The sequence below is a fragment of the Gymnoscopelus microlampas genome (genome assembly GCF_963454915.1).
Source record: "Gymnoscopelus microlampas genome assembly, chromosome: 6".
Lineage (NCBI taxonomy): Eukaryota > Metazoa > Chordata > Actinopteri > Myctophiformes > Myctophidae > Gymnoscopelus > Gymnoscopelus microlampas.
Window position 1 is genome coordinate 55,069,672 of NC_139943.1, and position 19,437 is coordinate 55,089,108.

General features: G+C 42.3%; 2 protein-coding genes across 3 annotated transcripts in view; one reads left to right on the top strand and one right to left on the bottom strand.

Annotated features, from left to right (window-relative positions):
* ferry3 (FERRY endosomal RAB5 effector complex subunit 3) overlaps nt 1-19,437 on the top strand; it is a 49,739-nt gene that overhangs the window by 15,760 nt on the left and 14,542 nt on the right. Inside the window, exons 1-9 of one of the 2 annotated variants that reach the window (XM_084058869.1) lie at nt 4,638-4,698; nt 5,618-5,815; nt 7,759-7,904; nt 10,909-11,090; nt 11,244-11,343; nt 13,132-13,256; nt 13,377-13,474; nt 15,252-15,449; nt 17,978-18,106. In XM_084058869.1, coding sequence (XP_083914995.1) covers nt 5,623-5,815; nt 7,759-7,904; nt 10,909-11,090; nt 11,244-11,343; nt 13,132-13,256; nt 13,377-13,474; nt 15,252-15,449; nt 17,978-18,106 — 1,171 coding nt within the window. In that variant the 5' untranslated portion in view covers nt 4,638-4,698; nt 5,618-5,622. Of the gene's footprint in view, nt 1-4,637; nt 4,699-5,617; nt 5,816-7,758; nt 7,905-10,908; nt 11,091-11,243; nt 11,344-13,131; nt 13,257-13,376; nt 13,475-15,251; nt 15,450-17,977; nt 18,107-19,437 lie in introns of those variants that run through there. The other variant, XM_084058870.1, reaches the window with a different exon arrangement.
* On the bottom strand, nt 369-1,904 carry LOC311047062 (neutral amino acid transporter B(0)-like; the record flags this gene model as incomplete). Its single annotated transcript, XM_084059645.1, has 1 exon — nt 369-1,904. One exon carries the CDS (start codon nt 1,902-1,904, stop codon nt 369-371), a length of 1,536 nt encoding a protein of 511 aa, XP_083915771.1.

Consider the following 19,437-nt stretch of genomic DNA (forward strand, 5'->3'; position numbering starts at 1 on the left):
GTCTGAAGGAAGCCAAACCAAAATAAGTTTTAGTCTTATGTACCTGTACAAGATGTAACAATAAAGTACAACGTTGAACCATTATTAGACCCCATCTTGTTTTTTTAAATTGTCGTAAATTTAAAAAAGGGATATTTAGGCCTACTAGTAAAGTAAGGAATAACAGTCCGATCAAATTCTTCAATCAAATGATGGACTCTAAATCCTCTAGACTTAGTAGATTGGACCTGAGTTGCCCTACACCAAATCTCTTCAACAAAAATAGCCGATATACAAGCTCACAATGCGTCGCAGCGCAGTGTGTTGTGAGCTTGTAGGTATGCTATTTTTGGCTTTTGTCCACCCCCTCAGAATATGGATAATGGGGTTCAAGTGGTTAAAGAGGGTTGGGCCAGGGCGTCGCCCTCGGAGCCTAGTTCTATCTGAACGAGCGGCGAATCTGGGAGCTTCTCTTCCACTACCTCGCGCAGCACCAGCTCTTCTTCTCTTTGGGAGGTGCGGTCCACAAAGTGCTGCAGGAGCCCGGCTCCGAAAGCATCGCCCTCCACATTGACCATGGTGTTGACGCGGTCAACGATCCAGTCGACGGCCAAAATGAGAGATATGTCTTCGGTGGGCAGTCCTATCGCCTCCAGGATCATGGCGAGGGTCAACACGTGCCCGGCGGGGATCCCTGCCGCGCCCACACTGGAGGCTGCGGCCATCACCAGGATGGTGACCACCTGGGCGAAGCCGAGGCTGACGCCGTTGAGCTGGGCGATGAACACGGTGGCCGTGCACTGGACGAGGGCCGCTCCGTCCATGTTGATGGTGGCGCCGATGGGCAGGACGAACCGGCTGACGTGTTTGGACACGCCGTTCTTCTCCTCGACGCACTTTATCATCATGGGCAGCGTGGCCGAGCTGGAGGCCGTCCCAAAGGCGGTCGCCAGGGCAGTGAATATCCCCCACATGAAGGTGTAGGGGTTCTTCCTGGTGAAGATGAAGTAAATGCCAGGCACGACCAAGAGGCCTTGGATGGCCAGGCCAACAATGCAGCAGGCTATGTATTTTCCCATGCTGGCAAACAGCATGCCGACATCTCCCATCTCTAGAATCTTACCCGCTACAAGGAACATGATGCCAACGGGAGCGTACCACATGACCCAGGACACCAGGTGCATGGTGGCTTCGTTGAATTGACTGAAGAACTCGATGAGAACCTTTCCCTTCTCTCCAAGGTTCCTCAACGCCACGCCAAACGCCATGGCAAACACCAGGAGCCCCAGAATGTTCACGCTGTCCTGCTCCGTTCCAAAGGGCACCTTCTCAGTCGTGCTGACTCCATCTGTGCCGTTGGTGGTGATCAGCTTGTAGCTCGTGGCGTACGACTGGAAGGCGGCGGACACCAGGTTGGAGGGAAAGATGTTTCTGACCAGGTCTAAGAAAGAGTCCACCGCCTCTCTGGCCTGTGGAAAGTCCTCGTCCAGTGGGGGCTTGATGCCGGCGGTGACCGACCCGGGGCTGATGGCGGAGGCCAACGCCAAGCCGATGACGGAGGCGATCACGGTGGTGGCCAGGAAGTACAGCATGGCCCAGCCGCCCAGCTTGCCCAGGGCCTTGGGGTCGATGCTGGCCGCTCCGGTCACCAGACTGCACACCACCAGAGGGATGATGATCAGCCTTAGCATGCGGATGAGCAGCTCTCCCGGGAACCCCACGTAGATGACCTGAGCCGGGGTCAGCTGCATGTTGCGCACACCAATCCCGATGCAAACCCCCATGGTCACCCCGGCCACGGTGAGAATCACTAGCAGGTTTGCCATCACTGTCCTCTGGAAGCGCTGGGCCAGCGACGCCGGCTGGTGGAGGCGTGCGTCACTGTTGGATCCAATACCTTCCTCCATGTTGATCTTATCAGCCATCTTGCAAAAAAAACTACGCAAAGATCAACTGGTACTATTTCATAACAATGTGGGCTCGATATTTATTTACTACCCACTGAGCATTTTTTGGTCTATTAGACGTCTAAAATACGTCTAAGGGGTAGGCTAAAACAGGGTTATAATTGGTCTACTGGTGAAAGTTTTTTAGCGGTCCAGGCTTAGCCTAGACGTTGATTAGCTGTTTTTTAAACGTCTATTTATAGACCGTCTATATTATAGACGTTGAAATGACGTCTATAATATAGACGGTCTATAAATAGACGTTTAAAAAACAGCTAATCAACGTCTAGGCTAAGCCTAGACCGCTAAAAAACTTTCACCAGTAGACCAATTATAACCCTGTTTTAGACGGACGTCTAATAGACGACTATTGCTCAGTGGGTATATTCTCTTCAAAAATGTTACATCATATCGCTATGATGTCATATTGACTTCCAAATATGGGGTTATTTGCCTCTCCATTGACTTCAATAAAATACAACATTTGTTTGTAAAAGTTAGGGTCTGTGTCCAGTCTGTCCACCAAGGTGTATGTTTTGAATCCTTTTCAATTGGGGCACTTTAAGCTATACAACGAGGCACTGAGTATATCTGTACTGACTCATTGACTATATGAATGATACATCATATATTAATAATCATAATAAACTTTATTTGTATAGCACCTTTCATGACATGAAATGCAGCTCAAAGTGCTTACAGAGCAAGAATACAATTACAGAAAAGTACTAATATAACGATAAAGGAAAAAAAAGAAAAGTAAAAGAATAAAACAACATTAAAATAATAGCAAAACAGTGAGGACATGAATACAGTGTGTTGCAGTGTTAAACAAACACTGCAACACACTTAACTTTGTTATTATTTAGCCAGGCAAGACAAATGAAGAACAGATTCTTATTTACATTTTGTGACCTAGCAAAAGGAAATACCTTTTTGAGGGAGAGGGAGGGGGAGTGGGGGCTAAGATAAACCAAACAGGTTAAAAGCAAATCAAACCCGAATAGAAAACACATAGAAGCACAGTGCCCGCTCCAGAGACCATATCACACCAGTCCTCCACCTCCTCCACTGGCTGTTAAAGGACTAATTCATCCAAAAAGACTCAAAAGCTGAATTCCAATACCCCAAATTTCGGCCACTCACTCCCACTCGGTCACTCCAGCTTCACCCGGAAATAGTTTGGGCCCAATTGTTCATTTGCTTTTTGGAGGAGGCGAGTGGAGTCGAGTGGAGGAGCCGAGTGGGCTCTCCGAGTCCGCATGAAGCGAGTGTACATGAAGTGTAGTGTTAGGTAGGGACTAGTGGAGAAGAGATCCAGTAGAACTAAAAGACAAGTCATTTTATGCTTGGTGTTGTGCTCCGACAACAGCCGATCTACAAGCTCACAACGTGGACGAGTTGTGAGCTTGTAGATCTGCTATTTTCGGCACACAGGTAAGTATAAATCAGGCATTGCTACGCCATCACAGCCCACCACAATGCATTTTTAGTCGACTAAATCAACCGTAGATCTAGTCGACTATTAAAGCTTATGACATTTTGTCAACTAAAACTAGTCTACAAATAACAAAAATTCAAATGGCTAAAATATGACTGAAACTAAATGGAATGTTATTCAAAAGACTATGACTAAAGCTAAATGAGTATTTGCTGTCGAAATTAACACAGCTCTCCACCTACAAAGGACTCCATGTGCCATAACCTGAAGTTTTAGTGTTAAAGATTCTTTTTTTGTTTTACATAATTATTTATGTTTTTAAATAAAGTTGTCATTATTAATATTAATCATTTGTATTAGTAGTATTATTATTATTACTGTTAAAATAGATAGATAAAACAATAGATAAAAACTTAATGTGTAACTGCATTACTGCAGTGCAGGGAGTAGAAAAGACAAATAGGCTAATGTCCACAATTGTGTCTTTAAAGGCCAATGAATGTTCTGTTTTGTTCACTATAATAATCTTATATATATAATCCTTTTTTGATTGATTGATTGATTGATTGATTGATTGATTGATTGATTGATTTATTGAGTGCTTTTTTTTAACAGTTTGCAAAACAAAAGCACAGAAAGTACAGCTCTATACAAAATGATGCTAAAAGGATTAAAACCCAAGAAAGCACTATGTGTCCATGTGTATTCAATTAAAACGGTTATATATTTTAGAAAGAATCATTGAAGAATGGTTGTATATAATTTACAAGATTATTTTATAAAAAATTAAGCTATGACATGGAATATTCTGCAAAGCAATGTGTTCTATTTCTATTTGTTAAAAAACTAAAAATCTATCAAGTTCCCTTATTCTAAGACTGAATTCCCCCTTTTTGGCCAGCAGAGGGCGTTAGAACACTAAGCACATGGTCAAATCAGCCTTGGTTTTGTTTGACACGATTCGCGTGTTTTCAATTAATTTGGGTTTTATGAATGAAGCCATGAAAATAAACAGATCAATCAGAATGAACTCACATCAAAACACTGAAAACAACGAGTATTTGTTATCATTAATAATAAACTACTACACCAGTCTGTAAAGTGTAGCGAAAGTGCCAAAGAGTGCAAACAGATAGTCAGCTGACTGACTCCCGGAGGGGGCGTGCCTGACCGAAAAAATAGCAGACCTACAAGCTCACAACGCGTCGCGGGAGCGACACGTTGTGAGCTTGTAGGTCTGCTATTTTTGGTGCGCAACACCGCCGCGCAGCCTTCAGCCTGTTGCGTTTATTATCAGGAAGAAAGAGTCTCATTCAGAAGATACACATTAAGGTAAATATACTCAATGTAACGTTTCATTAAGGTAAATATACTTCATGTAACGTTACATTAAGGTAAATATACTTAATGTTTGTTCAGTAACAGTGTTGAATAGCTCTATATTGTGATAGTAATCATTGTTATAGAGTGTTTGTTCAGTAACAATGTTAAATAGCTCTATATTGTCATAGTAATCATTGCTATACAGTGTTCAGTAACAGTGTTAAATAGCTCTATATTGTGATAATAATCATTACTATAGAGTGTTTGTTCAGTAACAGTGTTAAATAGCTCTATAGTGTGATAGTAATCATTGCTATAGAGTGTTTGTTCAGTAACAGTGTTAAATAGCTCTATAGTGTGATAGTAATCATTGCTATAGAGTGTTTGTTCAGTAACAGGAGTCTTGTCTCTCCAGCTCTTTAATAAACAGAAAATACATTTTCAGGTAGACCATTTCAGCCAATCATAAGAGAGTATACCAATGTATCAGCTTCATAGGTTGTCATAAGCTTCATAAGAAAATCCATCACCCTACCTTTTAAGGGATAGTTCACCCAAAAATGATTTTTTTCCCCCCTCCTCGATTAGTCACCCCATGGAGACTTGAACTCATGGATATTATTTTTTATTTTTGCCGCATTCCTAAGCCAATCATTTGATGACCGGCAGCGGTTCCGGTAGGAGACACAACGAGTCTCCTTTGTGTCTCCTACCGGAACCGCTGCCTGCCGGTCCGCTGGTCATCGACTTATTGGCTTAGGAATTCGACAAAAACAAATATTCATGAATTCAAGTCTCCATCAAGTTATCTTTTGGGTGAACTATACCTTTAATGGCAATTAATTTTGTATGACAATGATCATCAACTAAAGTATGGTGATGTGACATCCTTAGTGACACTGTGTCCCCTTCCTTCTCCTTGTTTCAGCTGAGATGATGAAGAAGAACAAAGGCATCAAGGCGTGCAGCAGCGCCTTTGCCGAGAAGGACTTTGTGTTTGAGTTCCGGGCAGGGAAGCAGCAGTGTGTCCTCAAGGTGCCGCTGCAGTTCCCCGTTCAGGAGAGCATCAGCGACCTTCACGGAAGACTGATGCTGCTGCACAAAATCCCCTGCTTTGTGGAACATGGTGAGAGTGCATTTCAAGCCTCCTAGAATTGATGCTCTATCAAAGAAAAAAAAAAAAAATCACAGTGCTGAGAAAGCCTTGCTCATTGCTGCAGTTAACTCTAATGGATTGAGTGATATATCTCTCTGCACTCATTCTTCCCTTTTAAAATGTGAAGATTCATCATAGTTGATGTGCCATTTGGCATTCAGACTGAGTAATACAAGCATATATATATATATATATATATATATATATATATATATATATATATATATATATATATATATATATATATATACGGCTTCACTTTATGAAACAAACTATACTGTATTTGGTTTAACCCATTGAGACCTGAAGCCGATTCTACATGTCTCCTAAATCCCAACAGTTTTCTGAAAAACTTATGTTTCTATGTCAGTGGTGCTCAATCTTTTTCATCTTTTTTCCCCCCCAAAATTATATGTATTTGGCCGCAGACCCCATCAAAATATTTTGTTCCAGGGCCCCCCAGAAGCAAAGATTTGAGTTAAAAATGTTCGCTTTAAAAATATATATATTCAAAGATTTGCACACATTTTCAAAAATAGCAGATCTACAAGCTAATAGCGCGGCAGCTATTTTTGAATAGCCCAAAGTGTAAAATAATGCTTTTTAGCTCAAATCTAAAAATGACACAGTTCCAGGTCTCAATGGGTTAAATCTGAATATGATATCTTCTCTCTTGGGCGCTGTAGATGTGAGCAAGTCTTTGTTTTCACACTTTCCCTATTGTTTTTGTAATTACTTGAACTGTATAGATTAAGCCCAGGGGGCTAATGGCTTTTATTTGACTTAAGATCTTATGTGGAATGAACTATAATGTCAACAATATACAGTATATTTTATTAGATTTTTGAGTATTATATTTGACTTTTTGTTAAGGATAATTCCTTTTAACAGGTCGTTCATGAAAGTCCTTGCGGTCTTGTTTCCAATGAGAACCTGTGAGCAATTAGGGGTTAAGAGTCTTGCTCAGGGACAAATTTCATTTCATCGACACATATGCTGGCCTGGCCTGGAATCGAACCTGGGGCAACCAGGGCCTCTGGCTCCCTAGACGGCTCACTAACCACTCAGCTATGGCCGCCCCTATGTTATTTTTAGTTATGGAGCCGATGTGCCCCAATTGTTTACCACTTAAAACTTTACATTTTAGACACATTTCTTTAAAACTAAAATATTAAAAAATAGCTGATCTACTCGCCGCAATGTGGCACATTCAAGTTTATTTTTTTTTGTTTCAAATTTAAACGTTTATCATTATCTTAACTTTTTCAAGTTGATTAGAACACGTTGCACAATCGGTCTAGGTCAGGGGTCTTCAACGTTTTCAGGCCAAGGACCCCCTAGCTGAGAGAGAGATGAAGCAGGGACCCCCTACTCTATATTGTATAAAATTGTGTTTCAAAAATAAAAAAAATACAGTCTTTTTTTTACTTAGTCTGCTCCTTTTTCCCTCTACACCTAAAGCCTCTTTGCCAAAAATAGCCGATCTACAAGCTCTCAACGCTTGTAGATCGGCCTTCGGCTAATGTTCCCCCAGAAAAATAATTCTAGGCTTCAAGTGGTTAATGTAAAAAAAAAAGTCCTATCACACAAAGATTTGGCGGACCCCCTGTAGTAGCTCTGAGGACCCCCTAGGGGTCCCGGACCCCCTGTAGAAGACCCCTGGTCTAGGTCTTAGGACTCTTCAAAGATCCTGATCGGCATTGGACCCAAAACTCTGGCATCGGTCGGCAGACTCGGCCTCATATCATTATATGAATGCTTCCGTTGAAGTGAAACATTATGTGTGGTGTTGTTATGATGTTCCTCCTCCTCTCTCAGACCTAAATACATCCCTGTCCACTGTGTCCAGCTTCATAGAGACACAGATCATCCAGGATTATGAGCATGTATTGTTCCTCCTCCTCCTCTCTCAGACCTAAAGACATCCCTGTCCAGCTTCATAGAGACAGAGAGCATCCAGGATTATGACCAGGCAGCAGAAGTTGCGCTGCAGAGACTGACCTCAGGAGAGGTTGACATCGACCTGCTCACAAACGCATGGGCCAAATCCTACTCTGAGGTAATGATGCTTTCACCATGTAGCTACTCGTACGACATTTAAAGGGGTATTTTTGTGATATTAAAGGTAAAAGGTAGGGTAAGTGATTTTCTTTGGCTAAAATAAGTGTTAAATAGCTCTATATTGTGATAGTACTCATTGCTATAGTGTTTGTTCAGTAACAGGAGTCTCCATGTCTCTCCAGCTCTTTTTTTTTTTTTTTTAAGATATGTTTTTATGCCTTTATTGATAGGACAGTAGACTGACAGGAAATGGGGAGAGAGATGGCGGGGTGACACACAGCAAAGGTCATCTGGATCGGGAGTCGAACCCACGACGCGCTGTATAGCTGGATTACCAGCATATGTGGTATGCGCCTGGACCGCTAGGCCAGCGGGCACCCCTCTCCAGCTCTTTATTAAACAGAAAATGCATTTTCAGTTCGGGATACCAATTTTATCCAATCAGGATAGATAACTCAGTCAGGATACAGATTAAACAAGTGCAATTGGAAGTGATGACACAAAGAAATTAGCATGCAAAATTGGAACTGAAACACTATAAAAATTAAGCTAATTGGATACTCTCTCCTGATTGGCTAAAAGTTTGTCACCTACCTGAAATTGTATCTTCTGTTTATTAAAGAGCTAGAGAGACATGGAGACTCTTGTTACCGAACAAACACTCTATAGCAATGATCACTTGTATCACAAAATAGAGCTTTAAACTTTTAACAAAAAATGTTTTGTTTTAACCCAAAAATATCACTTACCCTACCTTTTTAAAATAGTTATTATTTTTTGTAAATAAGTTAAAGCTCTATATTTCGATAGTTATCATTGTCAAAGAGTGTTTGTTCACTAACAGGAGGTCTCCACGTCTCTCCAGCTCTTTAGTAAACAGAAAATACATTTTCAGGTCCAAAACTAATTTGATCCAATCATGGAGATAACTAATCCCGGATAAACAAGTGACAACAACTGGTCTTTGTGGGGGAAATTTGTCTCTCCTGATTGGATAACATTTGTATTCCGACCTGAAAATGTATTTCTTTGTTTATTAAAGAGCTGGAGAGACGGGGAGACCCATGTTACTGAACAAACACTCTATAATAATGATTACTACATTGCAGTATTGATACTTTTACGTAAGTAAAAGATTTGAGTACTTTTTTCACCACAGCTGGTTGAGTGTACATCCGTGAACCCAATATATCCGTCGGTCTGTAATCGGCACATCCTCTAATTCCAAGCGTACCAGTTTATATTCTGCTGTCTGTCACTTGGGCCCGGGCACTTATAAAAAGCCCGGGGCTGCCCCAGCCTGTGCTATATAAATAAACCCCTTTTGGCCCACTGCAGAGGGGCATTTAATTTAGGCTAACCATTCACATTTTATTGCACTCGCACAGAAATAGTCATGGAGGCGTTCCAGTTCCAGTGTCCATGATGTTGTGTGGCATGAAGATTCCTGGTGCCTTCACAAATAGAGTTTCACGTGGTGTTTGTTTTGTGTGGCTTCTCTAAACACAGCTGAGCTGCTTTGACCCTCATGGGGTTTCTTGAGGACTGAGAACATGTTTCGTTGCTGTTCAGCATCGTCTGAACAACAGACATGGCCTGTAGTTTTAAGCCATTAAAACCGGGAACGCATCTGTGTCATTTTAAAAATGTATTTGGCTATTCAAAAATAGCAGATCTACAGTGCCGCGCTATGAGCTTGTAGATCTGCTATTTATTTTTTTATCGTGATTTTTTATATAATATATTTGTATATAATATATATATTTTAAAGCGAACATTTGTAACTCAAATCTTTGCTTCTGGGGGGGTCCTTGGAACAAAAAAATGTTTTAGATGGGGGTCTGCGGCCAACTACAAATAATTTTAGGGGTCCTTGACATGAAAAAGTTTTAGCACCACTGATATAGCAACATAGTTTTTTTCAAACTGTTTTTCAAATGATTTAGAAGGCTTTTGTAGATGCGTTCCCGGATTGAATGGGTTAATGCTATCCCCCGGAAGCCAATAAGTCGCTTGTCACTTGTAGTTGTGGCGCGCGTGGGAGGACACGCCAAGACGATCGCCCGACCGACACGCCCCACGATGGCTCTGGTTTCATACAGTTAACCATGTACTGTGTGCTAAGGCTTCATTGCCTTCATACTGTGCCCACTTAAAAACACAATTCTTGGTAGAAATTGAAAGTGCTATTAGATCAGTGATTCTCAACATGTGGGCCGTGAGCGTTATTGTAAGTGGACCCCCAAATGATTGACAAAACACTACGTTTTTAATTGATATTCTAACATGAATATAACAAAATAACCATGGTATCGTCATTGTGATGCAGATAAATAGCTATACAACATTATTTCCATTGATCCAAACTGGATACACAATCGATCGATTTTTTTCATTAGAATAGACGTGCTCTGAAAATGCATGCGGACCACTTAACACGGCGGCCAACCGATGGCCTCCGTGGTCAGATGGCTGGGCCGTGGCGCGAGACACTTTGCGAGATTTTCAAGTGGGACAACTTTCAGCCACTAGATGTCGCACTGCACTCATCACATCACCACACCTCTGTTGCACGAGGTTCCTTATTTCCCACAGTCACTTCTATAAGGCAGCGCTCATGGAGTGTGCACCGTGGTAACGCGCTGCCTGCCTCCACGCATATCTTTAGGGGAAGAAAAGTACCTTCCCAGATGGCGGCCATGAACCAAAACGACAATTCTGGACCTGTCAAAATTATTTCAATTATTATCACAGTCATTATCCACAGTCATAATTGTTTTTGGGGGGGTTGTATACTATATATATTTTTATTTAATTGCATGTGTTTTTTTTATTAAAACATTTATTATTCATCTACCTATTTTTTTTACCTTTTTTAATCTGGGAAAGCATCTGTGTCATTTTAGATTATGGCATTTTTAGAATCAGCCTCAGGTCTAAATGGGTTAATAATTGCCACTGTTAATGTTGCTCTTTTCTTTTCTCTTTTCATCACTGGCTAGACTACGCTGGAGCACGCTCGCCCTGAGGAGGCCAGCTGGGACGAGGACTTTGCAGACGTTTACCACGAGTTGATCCACTCGCCTGCGTCCGACACCCTGCTCAACCTGGAGCACAACTACTTTGTCAGCATCTCTGAGCTCATCAGTGAGAGAGACATGGAGATCAAGAAGCTACAGGAGAGGTTGGTTAAAAAAAGAAAACACTTTCAACCTGGCATCCCTGTTTTGGGCATGTCATGAATGAGAATGAGTTTAGTGTTTCAATGAAAAGTAGCAGTATTGGACATACAAGGTTTCCACCTGATAGTGACCATATGGTTGTGTTTTTTAACCAGGCAAACGGCAGAAATGGACAAAGCGTTGCTGGAGCTGGGAACCACACTGAGTGACCTGGACGTCAACGCAGTAGCGACTCAGCATTTTGAGGCACAGCAGGTAAAACGATAAGAAACCGTGTATCTCCATATTTCAACTTTAAAATGTAAATTAATGCCAATACAAAAGCGTGTGAAAATAGCTATTTTCACTATTTTAACAGTTTTGGACATACAAGGTTTCCACCCGACAGCGAACCGATCATTGTTTTCTTAGCGAATTATTCTATCCATTACTTTTTCATTTCAACCATTCTCCTGAGTAAACAGGATACATCCATGCTGGAATAAGACACTGGCGGTAGATCATCCAGGTATTGGGAAACAAACCGGGGAATATCCTCCCCACATTCGTTCAGTACCCTGAGACACAGTTTAATATTACTGGCATCCTTGTGTAGCCCTTTGTGTGAAATGCAGCGAAGTGTTGTGGAAGGACAAACTTCAAACAGCATTTTCTTAGATGATTCGATTTCAGCTGAGTCAAATGTGTTGACGGCCAGCAACACAATGTCATCCTAGCTTAATGTCTTGACTTTAATGGCCAAGAAGTTGAGCAGCTCATCCTCCACAATCACTTGCCCGTCAGTTGTCTTGTAGATTATTGGTTTTGTGCGTGAATGCACACGTTTAGCTCTGCCGGTCCACGGCTAGCCGAGTCAGTGTCCAACACGGTACCATCCGCCATTTCACCCCGGTTCCTGGCTGAAAGCGAGCCACACCGCACTAGGGGAGATCGGTCCTGTAGAGTGTTCAGGGCTCTTTCTGGAGTGTTCCCTGCTCTTGCGATAATCCTGCTGCCCCCAGGTCGGGTTGTTGTCGGAATATCCTCCGTGTAGCCGTAGAGGGTTCAGGGCTCTTGTGTCTGGAGAGTTCCCTGCTCTTTCGGTCTACCAGTAACCTTAATCCAACCGGTTCTAGGCTAAGGACGAGCCACGCCGGCTGGAGAAAAGTTTGTAGGAGTCCGTGGAGCTAATCCACAGTAGCCTTAGCTTCCACGATATTTCACTGTATAATACTTCTTATCCTTTTAACCACATGACCAGTGACCACTACCTAGCATGCCTATTCTGGGCATATCATAAATAGGTGAACATTTGGCGTAAATAGGCGGACATTCGGCTAACACAGTTGATGTATATACTAATGGACCAAGTATAGACCCAGGGGAACCCCCAACAAGGAAGTATATAGGGTTTAAGTGGTTAATTAAACAAAATATGGACTGTCGAAAAAACAAGCAAGCATTTTGCTCAAAGAAATCTAATGCTGTATTTAACAGAAATGTGCGTGTGTGTTCGCGCGTGTGTGTGTGTGTGTGTGTGTGTGTGTTTAATCGACACCCATGCATTAGTGTTGTAACATTTACATAATATGTAACTCAAGTGTCCTTGTTAAGACCTCATCATATGACAATGTTTGCACAGGTTTGGTCTTCCATTATGAACGTATTTATTTACAGTAGGTCAAATACCAGGTTTCTTCATTGTTACATCTTGTGTTACGGGTACATAAGTGTACAATAAATTGGTTCTGGTTGTTATGCAAGAAGGACTGAACCACTTTAACCCTACAGTATGTACTTCATTGACTGGAGTACCCCAAGGCTGTATACTAGGCCTCTTGCTTTTTTAGATCGAAACTTAAACAAAAAAATCACACCCAGTGTGAAGAGAGTGGTGCCTTTGAATTAGTGTAACTGGTTGTATCCTTGTGTTGCAATCAGCTGCAGCTGTTGAGGCCGTGATCAAACGGACGGACGGACCCACACACACGGTCAAGTGTAGGAGTGGCTGGCACCACTCAAAAAAAGGAATTGAAAAGTGTCCCGTTGTTTTCCATGGAAAAGGTGCTGGAGAACAAGTGGGCCAGTGAGCTGAAACACGTCACAGGCATCCAGAAGCAGGAGTACCAGGAGTGGGTCATCAAACTGCACCAGGACATGCAGAAATCACACAACAGCAGCAAGATCACGTCAGTCTGTCTCTCTGCAACACGTACTTTTTTTTTTCAAAAAACTGTTAGGATTTAGATTTTTTTTAAAGAATGGCCTCAGGTCTTAATGGCTTAAGATGTGAGCGGTTGTGATTTCAGAGAGGAGATCAAGATGCAGGCCGGCCAGATGTCAGAAGAAGCAGACCTTTACGAGGAGCAGCTGCCTCAGCTGGAGGAGAGCTTCACCATACATCTAGGTACTGTTTAAAGTGCATTTACTCAAGTACTGTACTACATTTTGAGGTACTTTTACTTTATTTGTATTAAAAATCACACATAGGGTGAAGTGAGCGGTGTCATCACAGTGATGGAAGCTCACTTTAAAAAAAATGTTTTTTTTGAAGTGCGTCGTGATATTTATAGTTATTATTTCATCATGCGTCTCGCTAGCCAATCAAAGCAAAGGGTCTGAATAGAGTCAGCCAATCACGGTACGGCGAAAAGGGTGTGAATAGAGTCAGCCAATCACAGTACAGGGAAAGACGAATTCCCAACCCCACTTATAGGAGCGGCTACACCGCTCAAAAATCTATACTTTAGATTTCTACTCCACTACATTTCAGAGGCAAATATTGTACTTGTATTACTAAACGTACATTAACCAATTAAGCCCTACTTATACTTTGTCTATTCAAAGCCGATTTTGGAGAGTTCTAGAGCAGGGGTCTTCAACAGGGTGGGGGTTCTAGGGGTCTATTCTGGGGGGAATATTAGCTACAAAATCTACAAATCTACAAAAGCACATCTGCGACACGAAAAAGCTGCTATTTTCGGCGAAGAGGTTTGATTTGGTGGGGGGGAATAGCAGAATCAGAGTTAATCTTTATTGTCACATTACAAGTAAGGTGGGTGAAATTCTTAATTGTGCAGGCCCATCATTGCAGTTTAAAGATCAGACCAAATACAGAGCCAAAGGTCAACTTTACAAAGTATTGAGGCTTTAAGAGGTTAAATGTCTGAAAACACACATTTAACATGAATCCAATATGTAGTGGGGGTTCTTGCTTCATCTTTCTCTCAGCTAAGGGGTCCTTGGCCTGAAAAAAAAAGAAGAAAAAAAAGATTTAAAGATTTGCACACATTTTCTAGATTTTTCAAAAACACCAGATCTACAAGCTCGAGTGCCGCGCTATGAGCTTGTATATCTGCTATTTGCCAGACCCAGAGGGTCGGCCTACATGAGGCTTTGTCTGTCCCTCTTTCGTCCCTCTTTTGTCCCTCTTTCGTCCCTCTTTTCCTCTTTTCCTCTGCACACACGTCATGCGAAGTCCGGCCATTCAGCATTCAGATTTCAACCACTAGGGGTCTGGCAGTACCAGGTGTCCTGGTTCTATTTTTGAATAGCCAAAGTATAAAATATGGTTAAAGTGGTTAAAATGATTGTAAAGCTATATTAACTAATTTTGCTGGGGACCCCCTGGAACCCCCCCAAGGACCCCTGGGGGTCCCCGGACCCCACTTTGAGAACCAATGCTATAGATTATACATTTATCAATGTTTCCTCTCATTCTTTGTAAGAAAGAGCTAAATCTTGAAATTTAACCCATTAAGACCTGGAACTGTCATTTTTAGATTTGAGCTAAAAAGCATTATGTTACACTTTTGGCTATTCAAAAATAGCAGATATACAAGCTCATAGTGCGGCACCGAGTGCCGCGCTACGAGCTTGTAGATCTGCTATTTTTGAAAAATCGTGAAAATGTGTGCAAATCTTTGAATATAAATACTTTTAAAGCGAACATTTTTAACTCAAATCTTTGCTTCTGGGGGTCCCTGGAACAAGATATTTTGATGGGGGTCCACGGCCAAATACATATCATTTTGCGGGTCCTTAACATGAAAAAGACTGAGAACCACTGATATAGAAACATACGTTTTTCAGAATACTGAGATTTAGGAGACATGTAGAATCGGCTTCAGGTCTCAATGGGTTAAAAACTTAACTCAGACTAAGAGTTGCTTGCTTTTTGCCAGGTGCCCAGCTGAAGACCATGCACAACCTGCGTCTGGTGCGTGCGGACGTCATGGGCCTGTGTAAGCACCGGCGCCACGGCAGCAGCGGAGCCAAGCTGAGGCGTCTGCAGACGGCCCTGTCCCTGTACTCCTCCTCCCTGTGTGGGCTGGTTCTACTGGTGGATAACAGGGTTAACTCCTACAGCGGTATCAAGAGAGGTTAGTTACTGGTGGATAACAGGGTTAACTCCTACAGTGGTATTAAGAGAGGTTAGTTAGTTACTGGTGGATAACAGGGTTAACTCCTACAGCGGTATTAAGAGAGGTTAGTTACTGGTGGGTAACCTAGTTAACTCCTACAGCGGTATCAAGAGAGGTTAGTTACTGGTGGATAACAGGGTTAACTCCTACAGCGGCATCAAGAGAGGTTAGTTACTGGTGGGTAACCTAGTTAACTCCTACAGCGGCATCAAGAGAGGTTAGTTACTGGTGGATAACAGGGTTAACTCCTACAGCGGTATTAAGAGAGGTTAGTTACTGGTGGGTAACCTAGTTAACTCCTACAGCGGTATTAAGAGAGGTTAGTTACTGGTGGATAACAGGGTTAACTCCTACAGCGGCATCAAGAGAGGTTAGTTACTGGTGGATAACAGGGTTAACTCCTACAGCGGCATCAAGAGAGGTTAGTTACTGGTGGATAACAGGGTTAACTCCTACAGCGGTATTAACCCATTAAGGCCTGAGTTAGATTATTAAAATGTTTTCTAAATCCTAGCAGATTTCTGAAAAAAATATAAAAAATATTTTTTTACGATTTTTCAAAAATAGCAGATCTACAAGCTCATAGCGCGGCACTCGGTGCCGCGCTATGAGCTTGTAGATCTGCTATTTTTGAATAGCCAAAGAAATCTAAAGTGACACAGATGCGTTCCAGGTCTTAGGTTAAGAGAGGTTAGTTACTGGTAGTTAACCTAGTTAACTCCTACAGCGGTATTAAGAGAGGTTAGTTACTGGTGGTTAACCTAGTTAACTCCTACAGCGGTATTAAGAGAGGTTAGTTACTGGTGGGTAACCTAGTTAACTCCTACAGCGGTATTAAGAGAGGTTAGTTACTGGTAGTTAACCTAGTTAACTCCTACAGCGGTATTAAGAGAGGTTAGTTACTGGTAGTTAACCTAGTTAACTCCTACAGCGGTATTAAGAGAGGTTAGTTACTGGTGGTTAACCTAGTTAACTCCTACAGCGGTATTAAGAGAGGTTAATTACTGGTGGTTAACCTAGTTAACTCCTACAGCGGTATTAAGAGAGGTTAGTTACTGTTGGTTAACCTAGTTAACTCCTACAGCGGTATTAAGAGAGGTTAGTTACTGGTAGTTAACCTAGTTAACTCCTACAGCGGTATTAAGAGAGGTTAGTTACTGGTAGTTAACCTAGTTAACTTCTACAGCGGAATTAAGAGAGGTTAGTTACTGGTAGTTAACCTAGTTAACTCCTACAGCGGTATTAAGAGAGGTTAGTTACTGGTAGTTAACCTAGTTAACTCCTACAGCGAAATTAAGAGAGGTTAGTTACTGGTAGTTAACCTAGTTAACTCCTACAGCGGTATTAAGCGAGGTTAGTTACTGGTAGTTAACCTAGTTAACTCCTACAGCGGTATTAAGCGAGGTTAGTTACTGGTAGTTAACCTAGTTAACTCCTACAGTGGTATTAAGAGAGGTTAGTTACTGGTGGTTAACCTAGTTAACTCCTACAGCGGTATTAACACATCGGGTGCCAAACACGGTCTGAACCGTGTGTTTACATAGTGGCGGTTCCGAAGCTTCGGTGCCGAACACGGTCTGAACCGTGATTTCAGTCTTTTTGTTTTTTTCGTTTTTCTCCGCGCGGGCGGGGCTAGAGCAGCTCTGGGAGCACCCATTGTAATCCTGCGAAGGAAGTGCCAGATCGCTCACCGGAAACTGTTTTTTTCCCCCCATCCGCTTCCTTTCTATTTCCTACTTTGAAACGCCTATATCTCCGAATATGTTTCCTGTGGGGAAAATCGGTCATGCACGATCCCCCCCCCCCGTTGTAACCCGCGAGGGGAATGTTATGGTTCCAGCCTGTAGCCAGGCTCATGGCAGAACATGAATCGATGCTTTTTTTTGCGTGGATTTGCTTGTAACGCACGCGGAAACTTTAAACAGCAAAGCGCAGTCAATGGGGAGAATGCTGGCACCCACGGTAAGTTGTTATGAAAAAATGCTGGCACCCGATGTGTTAAGAGAGGTTAGTTACTGGTACATTACATTACAGTCATTTAGTAGACGCTCTTATCCAAAGCGACTTACAATAAGTGCATTCGACATAGGTAGGGAACTAAACTACTAATCACCAGAAGTCTTAAGTGCATTTCCCGTAAAAACAAGCAACCAAGAGTATACCTAGCGCTAAGGTGAAAGTGCTATATATCTGCTACCTACTTTCTTAAACAGATGAGACAAAATAGCAAAGATCAAGTGAGCACGAGCTAATACAAAAAGTGTATCGACTAAACAAGATCCAATAAAACAATACAACAATACAACAATAGTTCGTACAACTAGTTAACAACAAGTAGGCCAGGCAAAGAGGAAGGGTAGTGTTTCTTGAAGAGGTGGGTACTGGTAGATAACCTAGTTAACTCCTAGTTTGACAGGTACATGGGCACTGGTCCATGATCAAATCATCAAGGCCTCAGAATGAGACGTGTGGTGTGTTTCCCTCAGAGTTTGCGACGGTGGCGAAGGAGTGCACAGACTTTCACTTCCCCCGTCTGGAGGAGCAGCTGGAGGTTGTCCAGCAGGTGGTGCTGTACGCCCGAGCCCAGAGGACCAGCAGGCAGAAACACCAGGCTGGTGAGAGAACACACACATACTGCAGCAGAAACACCAGGCTGGTGAGAGAACACACACATACTGCAGCAGAAACACCAGGCTGGTGAGAGAACACACACACATACTGCAGCAGAAACACCAGGCCGGTGAGAGAACACACACACACATACTGCAGCAGAAACACCAGGCCGGTGAGAGAACACACACACATACTGCTCAGCGTTGCCAGATTTTGCAAGAGAAGGAAGCGGCCAGATCTATGAAAACAAGCCCAAAAGAAGTGACTAGGCCACATGAGCTTGCACGCGCGCACACACACACACACACACACACACACACACACACACACACACACACACACACACACACACACACACACTGTAGGAAAAGTTGTACATTTTAGCACTCTTGAAAACCATTTGAAAAATGTGGAATGTTTTTTAAACATTTCAACAACACAAATCGTGTATGGGGATCCCTGGCACAAAACATTTTCAGATGGGGGTCCATGGCCAAACACATTTTAATTTGGGGGTCCTTGATATGGGAAAAAGTTTGAGAACTACTGGTTTAAACAACATTAGGAAATAAGCAACTACACTCAAGAAACAAGCCCAAAAAACTGCTACCCGAAACTACCAATATTTACAAGCCCAAAGTCGCTTATACTGTAATATGCTGACTTGGCAACACTGCTACTGGTCTAACACAATAGCTATCTGAGAATCTGAATGTATATGACAGACATTTTCCCCCATACATTCCCCCATAAAATCCCTTGGAAAGTTTCCACCTTGAATATCCCCGGAATTTTGCAACTGAAATCCAAACCCAGTCCGAGACGTTAAAAGGCCAGGAAATGTTGTTTAAATCAGTGAAGGTCTAGTGTGTGAGGTCTAGTGACCCCCAGGCGTCCATGAGGGGGTTCCAGGGGGTCCCCAGCTAAATGTGTTTATATAAAAATCAGTTGAATCACTTTCATCTTATACTGTATATTGGCTTTTTGAAAATAGGCGATCAACAAGCTCACACCGCGTCACACCTCGACACGTTGTGAGCTTTTGTTAAAAGGTTAAAGCACTATATTCTGATGATAACCATCGCAATAGAATGTTTGTTCAGTAACAGGGGTCTCCCTGTCTCCAGCTCTTTAATAAACAGACAATGCATGTTCAGGTGGGTTGCCAATCTCAGCCAATCAGGAGAGAGTACACATTTTCCACCTTAAATTTGATAGTGTTCCAATTCCAATTGTGTCAGCTCATTTCTTTGTGTCATCACATCACAATTTCACTTGTTTCATCTGTATCCTGAATGAGTTCTCTATCCTGATTGGATAAAATTGGTATCCT